Here is a 15,474-nt window from a genome sequence, read left to right as displayed (position 1 = left end):
TTTTACTGCTATTGTTATCATTTTATCGCACCTTGAAACAGGAACTACAGGCATAAAAATCCACACAATTTTTATTTGAATGAGAACTTGAACAGTGCCCACATTATATAAAGACAATTAGATCACACTTCACCTTAAAGGGACACATTCTGCTCATTATTCCACCTCCTTACGTGTACAGAATGGTGACAACTGCACGCTCAAGAAACCCTGCAGCACCTGTGGTGAGCCACTTTGGTCCTTCGAGCCGGATATGCCGCACCTGCATGACATGGCTGCCTCCAGAGAGCAGGATGATGCACGAAGTCCCAGTCCTAGCAGGATCCATCGAATCCCTGGACATCTGGTGGACTATGAGTTGTCCTACCATATCCGTGGGCCAAGGCTGTCACCCAATCTAACAGAGGAGGTTATGATGGCACCGTCAGACTCCCACTACACAAGGAGGCCGGATGTGGAGGAGATAAGATGGCGAAGAATGGAGGATTGTCTGATTAATATCCAGCATCAGATGCGATCTCTGCAAGTGACTGTAGCAGAGTCCCGCGACCTTAACAAACGTGTGCAGCGACTTGAGCAGCTCACCTCTCCAGTGCCAAAGGGGATATTAATGGAGGTGGAACCAATGGCTTCAGCTGTCTCTACACCAAATCCTACAGCCAGGGAGCCCGAATCAATTCAGGAGGGGGAGAGAATTACAGAGCCCATCCGTGTGATGTCAGCTCCTTTAGCCCCAGTCCCTGGCACTTCCACTGCACACGTTGGGCCACCCACAGTGCTCTCTATGGATAGATCAACGTCTGCCCCGAGATTCACTTCGCCATGTCCTTACTATCTTCTCACACCAGTGCATCCAGCAACTCCTGCTCCACCTGCTGTAGCCAGCACTGTAGCTCCACCGGCAATACAGATGTCTGGGCCTCCTGTGCCATCGCAGACACCTCAACCAGACCCTCCCTTAGTGGCTGAGCCAGCCACTATGCAACCTTCTACTGCAAAGGAGGATTTCACTCGGGGTTTTGAGCCATGGATCCCCCCCACTTTGCCCTCTTCCTCAACAGCCTCGATATGCTTCATTCCAGCCTGTGCTATCTGCACAGGAGCTTAGACCTCAGCCAGGTATGCCCCCAGCAGCAAACCACGTGAGTTCAGAACCCAGTATGTTGGAAATGTTGATTGCATTATTCTATGGCCTCCCTAAGCCCAAGCTCACTGTTTTCAGTTCTGGGAAGGAGAGTGACTTTGCCTTACTGAAGAAAGGACTGGATAGTGTTCTTGGGCCTCACAAGCACTTGTCCGAGGATTATAAGTATCAGATCTTGCTAGATCACTTGAAGTTCCCAAGTGCATTCCAAGTGACTAAATGCTACATCCATGACCCAACTCCATATACTAGTGCAATGAGGGCTCTTGAGCAGAAGTATGGTCAACCAAGACAACTGGTACAGAGTGAACTCAGCGATATCCTGTGCAAACCCAAGTTGGCCTCTGTTTATTATGGACCTGAAACCACAGCCACCAAACCACCTGCTGTGGCCCATCCAGGTCCAAAGGCTGTTGCGATGCAGAAGAAAAGAGAACGTTTCAAGCCTTACTACTCTTTCTGTGAAGGGACAGAGCATTACTGGAGTGGATGTAATGAGTTCTCCCGGCTGGATGTGGCTGCGGTTTGGACTGGATCAGAGATAAGAATAAATGTTGGAGGTGTGGCCGGAACCATTCTGCTGACAACTGCACGCTTAAGAAACCCTGCAGCACCTGTGGTGAGCAACACCTCCTTGTATTACATAGCCTCGCCAAGGCTAAAGAGCAGAACCTCAGTATCCTGACCATGTGCACAGCATCCAGTGTCATCTATGTTGACCATCCCAGTCACTCTGGGAGAGTGATGTTGAAGGTGGTAAGAGTTCAGGTCCGCAATGGGAAGAAAACCATGGACACCTATGCTGTGCTGGATGACGGTTCAGAGAGAACCATAATATTGCCTGCTGCTGTGAAGTTCCTCGGCCTAGCCCCAACAGACGAGGCTCTGGCCCTCCGAACCATCAGACAGGATGTCCTGCAGCTGCATGGGGGAAGCATATCATTGGAGGTGTCCACTAAAGCTAAGCCGAAGGTGAGGCATCAAATACTAAATGCATTCACAACAGAACAACTGGTTCAGGCGGAGCAATCTAGCCCAGTGGAAACACTCAAAAGGAAGTACAGTCACCTACAAAGACTTCCCTTCACAGGTTTCAGCAAGGTGAAACCTATGATCCTGATTGGATCAGATCACCCGCACCTTATCACTCCAGTATACCCGGTGCTTCGTGGACCACCTGGAGGGCCAGTAGCAGTCTGCACAGAGCTGGGGTTGATGCTGCAGGGACCTGCCAAGAGTCTTCCTCATCCAGCCGCTGGACAGGCATGCTTGCACTCATCATTCATCCCACAGACTTCAGAGCTCTCCAAAGATGTTGAGAGGCTATGGCAGCTTGATGTCCTCCTGTTTAGGAATGAAAAGGAGGTCACCAGGTCAAAGGAAGACCAGCAGGCAATCGACATTCTTGAATCAAGGACAGTCCGCATACAGGTAGAGGGAGTCCACCGATATGCTACTCCCTTGCTTCGCCGCACGGAGTTTACTCAGGTGAAGGCACCTCAAGAAGCTGTCATGGCTCTTCTGAGGGCCAATGAGCGTCGGCTATGAAAACTGGAGAAGGCGGGCTATCCACTTTGTACAGAATGGTGTATGTCAGTTTAATGCTGGGTGGTGCTGCAATAGTAACTATCCTCGGTCAGAAGGAGAGGCTGACATCCAGGGATTAGATTACCGCAGGTGGAGTTTATTGGCGGTCAGATGGATGGTACAGGGAGGTATGGCATACAGTAGGAGGATGTGGGGGGGTAATATGGTGTGGTTTGTTTATGTGACGCACACCATCCCCAACAAATACAGGATGGGCTATTTGCTTTCCTTCCCAGCAGCTCTCTCCTCAATCGTTAGCCCAGGAACGAACGAAGACCATCTAGCTCAGAAATCCCATGAATCCCATCACTGCCCAGAGGCCACTGGGTAATGTAGTTCACACTAACACACTGGCTTTTCTACATTAAGTCTATTGTTTGACTCTACTCCGCATTATTAACAGTCCAAAGTAATCCTTACTTATCTCAGACTGGTTCTTGGTGCAACACCTCAGTTAATACACTCACAGAAAGAAGCTATTTTACCTCTCTTCCCCCTGTAACAGTACACCTGACAGAAAACAGGGAGAAACATAACCGGTCCCCCTTAAAGATAAAAAGGTTTTGACAGTTAACATCACATTAAGTAGCAAGTATTTCTGCTCATCTGTATTATAATGATATTTTTTCCAGATGTGAAATAAAATAGATAAATCCGCTCGCTTTTTACTTCTGAGCCTCTTCATGAATCATCGCAACTGATCAGCTTCAAATATTCATATTAGTTTCACAGTGTAATTGGACATCTCGTCTCCTTTCGGATTTGTTTTACTACCAAATATTAGCCAGACGCCAGTCATTTTTCAACACAATACTTTTATTTCTAAATGATAAAAAAACTACAAATATTAACTTTAATTGTGGGGAAACTTTAAACTAGCTGCTTTGTTAGGTACATCTTACAAAGTACTGAGTGTGGACCCCCTTTTTCCTTCAGAGCTTCCTTAATTCATTATTGCGTATATTCGTAAAGGTGCTGGAAACATCCAACACATCCCCAAGGTGATCTATTAGATTGAGATCTGGTGATTGTGGGGGCGTTTTGAGCACAGTGAACTCGTTGTACCAATTTGAGGTTATTTGAGTTTTGTGACATGATGTGTTGTCCTGGTGGAAGCATCTATCAGAAGATTTATCCACTGTGGTCATAAAGGGCAGGCTGTGGTGGTTAAACAATGCTCAGTCGGTACTAAGGGAGCCTAAAGTGTGCCACAAAATTATGCCACCATGAGCGTGAACTACTGATTTAAGGCAGAATGGATCCATGCTTTCATGTTGTTTATGATAAATTCAGAGCCTACCTTCCCAACACTCCTGCAGAAATTGAAACTCATCAAATCAAGCAATGTTGTTCGAGTCTTCTCTTGTGCACGTTTGGTGAGGCTGTGCAAGCTATATCCTTGGTTCCCTGTTGTTAGCTGACAACAGTGACTTTCTGTGTTGTCCATCTGCTTCTCTGTGTTCAGAGATGTTCTGCATACATTGATTGTAACGAGTGGCTATGTCAGGTATTGTTGCCTTCCTGTTAGCTCAAAACAGTCTGGCTATTCTCTTCTGTCATCACCACCCAGAGAACTGCTGCTCACTAAATATTTTCTCTCTTTCGGTCCATTTTCTGTAAACCCTGGAGACAACTGTATGTGAAAATCCCATTAGATCAGCTTTTTGTGAAATACTCAACCCACCTTGTCTGGCACCAACAACCATGCCACATTCAAATCACCTTTCCTCCCTCTGTTATTTGGTTTGAACTTCAGCAGAAGGCACACTCTACACCTGCCCCACTTCATTAACAAGCAGTTGAGCGGGTGTACCTAATAAAGTGAGTATAAATAGAGAATTAAAACAAACTGTATACAAACTGTGTACACCAGTAGGTGTAAAGAAGGTTGTCAATTTAGCTCCTCTTTCTGGACTAGATTTGTAGACTTGGGAAGAAATGCTTTAATACTATTATAGTTTCATCCTGTTTGTGCTGGGGAACAGATATTTCCTTCCATAACCTCCCTGCATTCGACATCTGACACATGTGAAGGTGAGCTGAAAACGTGGAGGTTGTTAGCCACAGCAGGTATAAATGAACCCTATGCTTCTTCTTTTTTTTCCAAACACTGAAGTTTTGGCTCATTCTGATCGCTCTAAAAATCCAGACGAAAACTCCAGGTCACAGGAGCAAGGTTAGCTACAGAAAAATAAGTAGAACCCATACAGCAGCATTGCTTCTCTTAATATGGATTTCTTATACTTGGTTTCTGCACATCAGTATCAAACAATACACTACACTGATAAGGAGGTAAAGATACAGCTGCCTGAAGAAATTAGCTAATGAGCTGTCACATGTACCTGAGAAAGTATAACTTGTGCTGTGCTGTGAAATGCCTCATCTCCCATGTCACGCAATTACAGAGCTTGTATTATGAAGTTTAGATTGTGTCATAACAACCCACACAACAAGTATTTCTTGAGACTAATAAATCATTTTGTTTTGCACAGCAAACACATTTGCCCTCATAAAATGGTGAGCTGAAAAGCTAACACACATTTTGCTGCAGAGGAATAATCAGCAAGGCAAAAAAAAAAAAAAAAGCAATGCTGGGACATTTAGAAAATGAATTTATGGCACAATATTTACTGTTTATATTGTGTGGGCTGGACAAAATGTTATTTGGTTTGCACATATCAAGGCAGGAAATAAGATTGGGGCTTTTTAAACGTCGGTGCTCGGATCTGTTAAATTGCATCAACCTGTTTTCAACCTGACACCCACGTTTAAATAAGTTAGCTCTTAGCGAAATAAAAATCTAATGTCAGCGTTGGCAGCCAGATTAGGGAGAATATTGACTTTAGCAAGAACAAAGACCTATTGCACTTCAGGTACTCTTAGTTGTTTCTTACCAGTTCAGTAGTGTTTTTATTGGTCCTGCTGTGACTTGTGTGCAGCAGAGGATGGCAAGGATCACTTTGTGGAGGAGTCTGAAGTGAGTACGTGTGAAACGAGGGCAGACGAGTCATTTCTGCTGCAAAAGCCTGTCACCCGTGCTAAATTAGAGGCCCGCACAGATTCAGTTCAGGTAACACACTTTCACTGATCCACCTGAATCATCACAAAATGTAAACTGATGATGTTCCAAGTTATTTTGGCATTAGCACACTGAGAAGCAGTCCTTTGTGTTGGATAAAACTTTGTTGTTCCAGAGAAAGAAACCAACGGATTCATCCGGGCTCTTTTTCCGAGATGGTAAAAAGCGCATCGACTACATCCTGGTTTATAAGAAGTCGAGTCCACAGGTGGAGAAGCGGTGCACGTTTGAAAAGAATTTACGAGCTGAAGGTTTGATGCTGGAGAAAGAGGTAAATATACCTGGGAGACTTTTAGTTGCTTTATTATTTACTTAAATCTCCCTTGTTCTCAGTTCCCTGCACTCCTTTTTTGTTTCGAAAGCCTTCCTTGACGAACAACGACATCATGTTTGTGAAGATCCATGCTACCTGGGACACGCTTTGCAAGTACGCTGAGCAGATGAATATCCGAATGCCTTTCAGGTAAATAAAGAATGAACCTTTTAACTCTGAAAAAACATAAAAGTAGATCTTTTTGTTGTTGTTTTTTAAGCCACAAGCAACTTTACACAGTCTTTCTAACCTATATTCTTGTCTGTTATTAAAGAAAAAAATGCTACTTTACAGACTGGAAGAGCAAAACCTTGGGCAGGTAAGTCGATTTAAGGAATAATTTACTCTGAATACATCGGTGTCTCTAATCAAATCCATAGGCATAGGTGTGTCTGGGGGATTCAGTAGTAAGTTGGATGATGGACTGAATTTATGAGTCTGTGAGGAACAGAGACGGTGGAAGATTGAGTAAGCCTGTTTTTGTCCTTTTGCAGCCCTCATAGTGATAAAGTATGTGAAAGTTGAGTGTACTGTACATATAGAGTATTTATAAACATTGGAATTTTAAAGTTGGCAGGTATGCAGTAAAGATGAGTTGCAATAAATAATTGAAAAGGAAAGCTTTTAACAATAATTAACAATATCAACTACTATTCTTAACTGATTAAGTGCGGTACTTAATTTTTCAGGGTTTTCCAAATACATGGCCTTTTTTATTTATTTAAAAAATAATGAGTTTACGATACAGCACGTTTTTAAAGGTCCAGTAAAGCAGCTCACCCAGTTCTGACTGCTTTTCTATAAAATACTCTTCATAAAAGATAAAATGGAGCCCCACAGACTTATTTGCATGCTATTTTTAGAGAGCCGCATTTGCGCTTTGATGTGGCGTTCAAGTGTTGTCCAAGTTCTGTGAAGAACTCCAAATTTCCATTTCCTCTTCTCACTGGAAAGCAGACAGAAATAACCAGAAACTGAAAGAAAATGTGGTAGAACACTGTTTTAAAAACCACCATACTAAAAATCAAAACACCTGGTTCTTAGATTTTTGTACACCAAACTTATTTTCCCAGTCATGTAAAGGTCGCATCAAATTGCTGGATAGATCATCAGTATGTGGTTAATCACTCGTGAATGAGTCGTGCACAGCCATAGTTTTCATTAAATGCAAATGATTCTCAACTGATGGTCAAATATATTGATTTACAATATTTCCTTTAAAATATATACTCACTCATGCAGCAAAATGTTTGATAACTTTAGTCATGGCTTATTTGTTATAATTATTTAACATTACGGAGAAATGCATAAAATTTGAAAGCTATTTTTTCAATGGCTTTACTCACTTGATGAGAAAGAACTAAAATGATACTTGAGCAACAGCAAAGTGGACACTTAATGTCTGAGCTATGAAAGGGCCTTTGTTAAGCTCTGTAAAGGTAACATTTAGTGAAGTGTGATACTGCTGGTGGTGGAGGACTGTTCGCTTCAATCCATTAAACTATGAACATGCTGGGAGTGTTGTCGTTGCTGTTGTTTTGCTGTTTTGAACACAGCTTATTAGCATAGCTGAACAAGGCTAAGTGGACCTGACACACTAACTGCAGTATAAGTGCCCGCTTTAGTGTTTTATTCTACTTAAATGCCGACTGCGTTGTAGCCATAAACTAACACAATGACACATGATGGACAGACTGTAGTCAGTAGAAAATTAAAGAGGTTGACCGTACTCTGATAACTGCAGGCTTGTTTTGTTACGCTTTCACATACCGTGTATACACACTAACCGCACGCACAAAAATCAGACAATATCACACGGACAGACAAGAATCACTCGCCCACCTGTCCAACTGAGAACAAAGCACTTCAGGGAACTAAATTAAATCTTGTGTGAGAGCGATCTTAGTCATTGTGAAGAATGAGGATCATTATGTTTTCCTCAGCGCTCCTGCAGGCTTTCGCTAAGCTGTTGTTCTTAAAAGAAAAATCTACCCGAGCAGTAAATGAGCTTTATGTGTTAACTAATGGTTTGTCTCTAACTCACATTTCTGTAATGCCGAACAAATGGGCTGTGGCGACTGCTTGTTGGTTTGATATCAGTATCTTTACATACAGTACCTGGAGCCTTCATAACAACACATTAAACACTATCTGTCAGCAAGTACGTTTTGCAGCAGAATTGCTATTTGTATTTATTTAATGCATACAAGAACAGCAGCCTCACAAATTACTGGAGGCCTCTCCAACAAATCTGGAGAAGGATGCATTGCCAAGCGAGCAGATTTTTAGCTGCATAGCAGAGTCACTGAAAGAGTGTCTGTCTGAAGGCTGATCAAACACTTGTCCAGACTGAAGGATTGTCAGGACATTTTGTACAGAAACTGATGGCTGCCTGAGGATAATTCCTGCTGGGACTGATATTAAAGTCAGATACATTTTATTAATAAAGCCCGGTATCAAAAACTGTGATGTCCTCTCTACCCTTAGATCCTTACATCTGTTTCTTTTTGCAGCTTCTTACTACTTATGTCATCACCATTAGGTTTCAATTTATTAGATTTTAACTTAAATTTCTTTATAATTGTGAGTCGACTACAGTTAAATTTTATATGCAAATTTTTACATTTATACAGACCAAGGCATCGGCAGCAGCTCTGAGATTTTCACCTTTTTATACTTTGAAATATCTTCAAATGTACTCTTTGCATTGATGAAAATGATAATTCAGTTAACTTGTTATTGACTAAATATCTGAAAATTAATGCTTCACTGTATTTTTTTTATGACAAGTTAATGTCCTAAAATTAGATAGTGTGCAATGTAAAACTCAGACAGGATATAAAAGATATCCAACAGTATCACCCAGTTTGTTAAATTCTGTTTTAAACTCTCTTTTTTTGGGCGCCACAAATGACCATACTTGGAACTGGGTTCAGTGCTAACGTAATACTATACATTTGGTTATTCCTGAATGGTGAATATATGTATATATGGCACAGTCATACAGATAGACACTAGTGCACATTTAAATGGCCTGTATTTGTATAGCGCTTTTACTAGTCCCCCCCCTAGGGACCCCAAAGCACTTTACACACCCAGTCATTCACCCATTCACACACACATTCACACACTGGTGGAGGCAAGCTACAGTTGCCCTGGGGCAGACTGACAGAAGTCAGGCTGCCATATCGCGCCATCGGCCCTTCTGGCCAACACCAGTAGGCGGTAGGTGAAGTGTCTTGCCCAAGGACACAACGACCGAGACTGTCCGAGCCGGGGCTCGAACCGGCAACCTTCCGATTACAAGGCAAACTCCCAACTCTTGAGCCACGATCGCCCTACTACTTACTACTTCTATAGGAATTCAGAGGCTAAGTTGGTGCCAGATGTCTGCAATTAGATACCCAGGAAAACCTCATCTCTCTGACAGCCCAGCTTAGATTTGCAGTGTCCTTTGGACCACATTGGAGATGTTTGGCATAATACACAGTGGAACAGTTGATTTGGGCTTGTTTTGCAGCCACAGGACCTGGGCAGCTTAGTCATTTAGTCGAGTATGAGCTCCGCTGTATATCAGTGTATTATAGAGTCAAATGTTAGACCATATGCCCAACAGCTAAAGCTTGGCCTGAAACTGGGTCATACACCAAGACAATGATGCCAAGCACAGCAGCAAAGCTACAACAGAATTGCTGAAAAAGAAAACAATCAAGGAGCTGCAATGACCCAAAGTTCAGAGCTCAACCAAACTGAAATGCTTTAGCTGCATGCAAACCTCAATGAAGTAAAGTAACGTTTTAAAGAAGAGTAGGTTAAAATTCTTTATAAGTGAGACACTTATAAAGTCATATAGAAAATGATTGCTTCACGTTATTGCTGCTAAAGGGGGTTGTGGACGCTGTAAAATGTAATGGCCTACACCTTTCACCAAATGAAAACATTTGGCATGAAATAAACAATAAAAAAAAAAGTTTGTGTGTATAGAGACCGCATGGAGTTCAACAAAAACTTTCCTTTTTCAATTGACTTGGGTAGGTGTTTGTTAGCATAAGCAAAAATATAGTGATGCTATGATTTGGATTAAGCTAGCTGTTATCCTGGATCAGTCTCTCTCGGGCTCACGGAAATGAGAATGAAAAAAGATAATCAGACGTGCTGTCCAGCAATGCATGTACATGTGTGTGCAAACATGCTTTTTTGTGCTAGCGCGAAGTCGTCATGGTAGGTCCGGAGAAAAGGGTCAGGGAACTCCGTCTCATACCAAAGTAAACAATCTTCATTTAATCTGTGCTGTTAATCTCGTTTCTCTGCGTGCGCCTGTGCAGCAGGTTTCATCTGAGATGTCGCCAAATCAAAAGCTGGCTTCCCAGAAATCCCATGAAGCTGGACAAAGAGGCCTTGCCTGACCTGGAGGAAACCGACTGCTACACAGCTCCCTTCAGCAGAGCACGCATGCATCAGTAAGGAGGATGTATACACACTCGTGCATGCCAGGACTCACAAACAGGATCACAGTGTTTTTACCGGGCAACAGCATTCCTAGCCCCCCCACCCCTCTTTTTAACCATCACTTCCACTCACGTCCTGAAGTCTTAATGTGGAATTTAGAAACCACGCGATGAAGTTTGCACTTTAAAGTCTTGTATATTTTATAGTTTTGCATTTGAACTTGGGAGCCATGATGATAAAGACAAGTTGATCATAAATAAGAAATTGAAATACAGCAGCAGATGTGCGTGAAATAACTTGCTTGCTGTTCCATATTTTCAACACTTCCCTGTGATGAAAGGCATCATCTAATCTCGTCTATCAGTGAATCATTTCCACTTTCCCTTAGCTTGTCAGCCTGGGCCGTTTTTTTAAGGGGAAAGGGGATAATAATGTTGGGATGAATACAAGCTTTGCACCATAAATTGTGTTTTAATAACCTCCCATCGTTATCGACTCAGCTCTCATTAAAGGCCTCTGCTGAGTGATATTGATAGACTGTTGCTTTATGAATAACTGAAGGAGTGTGCCGTTATTTCCTCCCAGCTTCACGATCAACAACAGAGAGACCTTCTTCTCCAATTCTACCAGAAGTAGAATAGTCCATCATGTCCTGCAGCGCACCAAGTATGAGGACGGAAAATCAAAGATGGGTAAATCACCGTGCTTTCTCCTCACGTTCAGAACAATGTTTCCCGCAGCATCGCACAAATGCCATTCCGTATAACCATCTTAATGATCCATTTAGGACAATTTATCCACTGAGAAAGGAACGGAGCCTACATTTATTTTAAAAGGGAAAACGTCAGTTTCTGTTAATTTGATTTCAGAGTGATAGGGGGAGCTGCCGATGCAAAAGTGGTACAGTCTAATTTGTGTCTGATCTCTCCTCTCTTCTCCTTCTGGGCAATTGGTTTTCTTTTTTTCTTTTTATCTCAGCATCTTCTCTGTCTACTGCCAACATTATTTGCTGATTAAAGTTTGGCCTCAGCATCTTGGAATGGGTTTCACGTTAATATTTTAATAGCTTTGACCACTTTACTTTCCAAGAAATCAGATCAGCTCAGTCACAAGATGGAGCAACCCTTTTCAAATCCATACTCCACCTTATCGCACTGTCTGGTGTTTCAGTAAATGGATGACAATAATTGCGCTTTTGTCCTGCAGAAATAACGGTTTTAATGAGCCACTCTGTGGATTTGTCTCTCAATTACAAGTGGGTTTAAATTTTTAATGTGGCGTCCTTGTTCTTTATTCCACTGTAGGAATCAACCGGCTATTGGGCAACAATACGTATGAGGCTGCATTTCCTCCACATGAGGTGAGATGATTTTAATTCCTACTGAAAAGATGTTGAGACTCACAAATTACTAATATGAGTAATCACATTTTTATTCATGCAGAGTTTTTAAAGGCATTCAGAGACCTTTTGCATTGATTCATTCATTCAAAGAGAGAGAAAGTCTTTAAACTACGTGGTTTGATTACAAATCCATAAAGAGCAAATGAGATACCTGATATAAATTTGGCTGCTATTCTCTTCCAAGTTCGCTCCTCACAAGGTAATGCACCTCATCCAGAAGTCTTGCTATAAGACTGTGCATACTCATGCCAGGTCTTGTACTTACTACATGAATATTCACAATTGCAATTTTACCATTTGATGTCAGACTATCGATGCAGAGCTCTACAACTGAGGTGTCTGAGAGAATGATCAATGCAAACAACCTAAACTTGTGGCTCCAATTCAGTTCCAGTTCAGTTCCAATTCAGGGTTGTACCTAAAAGCTAATTCAGAAATTAACTTATCCTTTGGACTCTGGGAAGAAGCTGGAGTACCCGAAAAGAACCAATGTGTGCCCAGGTAGAACACGCAAACACACACAGAAATGTCCTGGCTGTCTGACTGGCTGGCTGGTGGATTCAAACCCTGACGCGAGTCCCAGATTTGGCTAAAATTAAATTCAGATTGCTTGCACAGGCTGTGCAAACATCTTGAGCTCAGTCCCTCACTTCTTTAAATTTTGCTAAGAAAGTGAAAAGCAGTTAATTTTTATTTAAACATTGTTACAAAATCAGTTTCACCCCGGTTCTTTTTTTATTCCTCGAAGCATCCAGAGACTGCAGCGGACTCAGTAGTCATTTTCACAAAAACCTTTATTCATCTTTATTCATCTTCATTTACGCATGCATCTTCTAGAAGGGAAGACGTGCAAGGCCGGTGTCCCTCTGCAGATCTTCCACTCCTTTGTCTGTGAAACACAATTTTGTAGAAGTGACCCCATCATAAAACCCCCATGGTGTGCTGCAAACTCTGTGTCTGTGTGTATGCACGAGCACGTGAGTGCCTGTGTGTGCGTGTACCCTGTATGTCTATGTGAGTGCACGTGAGTGAATGTGCGTGTGGATGTGTGAGTGTAACAGTTTAAGCACTGTGTGTGTGTCTCTGCGTACGTGACTTCCTGGGGGTCATAAAAGTAATCTCACCCAAGCTACACCAAATTCCTCTACACAACATAGAAAACAGAGTTAACATATTACAAACACTGAGACCCCCACTCTGCATGGGTCAGATGGGCCATTGGCCTCTTGTTGTCTTACATTTACAGATAAGGTGGAGAGTCTCCTACAAACCTACTTCTAAGTTTATAACAATTATGAGTTTTATTAAAGGTACAAGCATCAGCATCAGCAATCCCCAACTGTAGCTTCCTGTCTCCTTTTATGGCAGGCAGACCCCCAGTGTCCATAAATTCCTTTTTCTCTAAACAAATACACACTCTCAGGCCTACAGCTAAGCCAAACTAAAACGCAGACAAATCCTTCCCTATTCCTCTGATCTAAACAAATTTAACACATCATATTATAATAATTATTTTCTTGTACTCACAATAATACATAGAAATACATATATATATGTATTTGGCATAACCACCTTTACTTCAAAGTTTGAACTCTCTTAGTCAAACTTTCTTAGAATTTCTATCTGAAGATGACTTTTCCATAAAGTCATCTTTAGGAATATCCATTCTCTTCTGCTTATCCTTTTCAGGGTCACAGGGGGGCTGAAAAGGGCCTCTTGCCTTAAGCTGTCTTAGGGCAAGAGGCAGGGTACACACTGGACAGGTCACCCATCTGTCGCAGGGTCAACAAATAGAGACAAACAACCATTCACACTCACAGCTATGGGCAATTTAGAGTTACCAGTCAACCTAACCCCACTAACTGCATGTCTTGACTTTGGACAAGAGAATGTGGGAGGAAGGTGGAGTACCCAGAGAGAGCCCACGCAAACACGGGGAGAACATGCAAACTCCACACAGAGAGACGTTGGCCTGATGGTGGAATTAAACTCAGCACCTACCCACTGTGAGGCAGCACCTTGCCACCGTGCTGTCCCATCTTCAGGAATATTGCTACAGATTTTTTTTCAGATCACATTCAAATCTCTTCTTTGAATGTTGTCTGCCTTTTGTTTTGTTTTCAGTAAAGGTGATCCTACACAGTTGTCATGTAAACTATTGTCATGCTGAAAAATGAAGCTGCTGCCAATAAGATGCTTTCCGTATGGTATTGCATGGTGGATCAAATCTGATGATACTTTTTGAGTTCATAAATCCATCAATTTTGAAATGCAGCCCCAAACCAAGACAGAGCCTCCGCCACAGTTTACAATTAGCTGTAGACACTAAGTGTTGTACACTGACACTGATTTTGATGAGGCCTTTGTGGACAGTACGTGGCTCACCAAAGAGACCTAAAGAAATTGGTTCTTTGCTAACTGGCTGTTGTATGTAGACACAAAACAAACAAAACATTCCTCTGAAAATAGTCAGGTACGAGAACTGGACTGAAGATATTTGAAAAAGCAGATAATGTACAAAGAAAACCTTCGACCTTCAGAAAGCCTGGAAAACAATTGCTCAAGACCACTTTCAAAATTACGAGCAAGTCTGGCACCTCTGAATCGAAATGTAAAGAAATGAGGTGCGGCTCAAGATTATTACACAGTACTGTACATCATTTTTACACTGTGAAAGACTTCCGGTGCCCTTCACAGAGGTGCAGGTGGAGAGAACCTGACTTTCCATGAAAGGCAGCAAATATAGGAGTAGCTTTGGTAGTACTTCACTACATCACAAAAAACAACAATGCAGGGGATAGTGTGAAAATTCAAATCTGGTATGTTTTGTGTTTCTTATCGGCTGATTATATCTGAAGGATATAAAAAAAATTTTTAGTCTAGACTCTTCTTCTCTTGTCTCATCAGGGCGGTTACAAGAGCAGACATTCAATCAAGACGCACGGTGCCCAGAACCACAGGCATCTTCTGTATGAGCGCTGGGCCCGCTGGGGGATGTGGTACAAATACCAGCCTCTGGATCTCATCAGGTAATCAGCTTTGAAGCAGGTGACACAAATCACGAGCTGTTTTCGTACACATACATTGTGTACGTGTGTGCGTCGTACGCGAGATACCGCGTCCTGATTATGTTGCCGATCCTTTCTTTGATCACAGTCAAGATATGTTGTTTAAATGGAGTTTGAAGTCTGCACGATCACAGATTTCTCACGAGGAGCAGTCTCATCTACAACTCCTTGACATCGCAGCACGTCTGTTATTTCTGAAGTGATGGAGCTATTTTAACAGCTGATGATGAACTCGCTTTAGTTTCCGGCTTCCTTGGTAGCTCTGCATTTCATCACCATCTGTCAAGTCTGTCATATCCATCTTATTACGAGGAACATGAGAGTGGCAAGGAATGGTTTCATATTTAGGGAAATATTATTTTCACTTTCTTGTCAAGAGGGAGTTGAAATGATGACTGTCTCTGAAGCACACCTTGTCATTTTCACATTCAC

General features: G+C 42.2%; 1 protein-coding gene across 3 annotated transcripts in view; it reads left to right on the top strand.

The window, feature by feature from the left end:
- ano3 (anoctamin 3) overlaps positions 1–15,474 on the top strand; it is a 55,368-nt gene that overhangs the window by 26,180 nt on the left and 13,714 nt on the right. For 2 of the 3 annotated variants that reach the window (XM_080873239.1, XM_080873240.1), the window contains 8 exons: positions 5,671–5,801; positions 5,926–6,081; positions 6,173–6,273; positions 6,398–6,442; positions 10,449–10,583; positions 11,158–11,264; positions 11,877–11,932; positions 14,882–15,003. In XM_080873239.1, the coding sequence (XP_080729365.1) occupies positions 5,671–5,801; positions 5,926–6,081; positions 6,173–6,273; positions 6,398–6,442; positions 10,449–10,583; positions 11,158–11,264; positions 11,877–11,932; positions 14,882–15,003 (853 nt within the window). The remainder of the gene's footprint in view (positions 1–5,670; positions 5,802–5,925; positions 6,082–6,172; positions 6,274–6,397; positions 6,443–10,448; positions 10,584–11,157; positions 11,265–11,876; positions 11,933–14,881; positions 15,004–15,474) is intronic. The other variant, XM_080873241.1, reaches the window with a different exon arrangement.

Source organism: Rhamphochromis sp. 'chilingali' (assembly GCF_963969265.1).
Source record: "Rhamphochromis sp. 'chilingali' genome assembly, chromosome: 2".
NCBI classification, from domain to species: Eukaryota; Metazoa; Chordata; class Actinopteri; order Cichliformes; family Cichlidae; genus Rhamphochromis; species Rhamphochromis sp. 'chilingali'.
The sequence above is the reverse complement of the archived record's forward strand: the minus strand, read 5'-3'. Positions and strand labels throughout refer to the sequence as shown.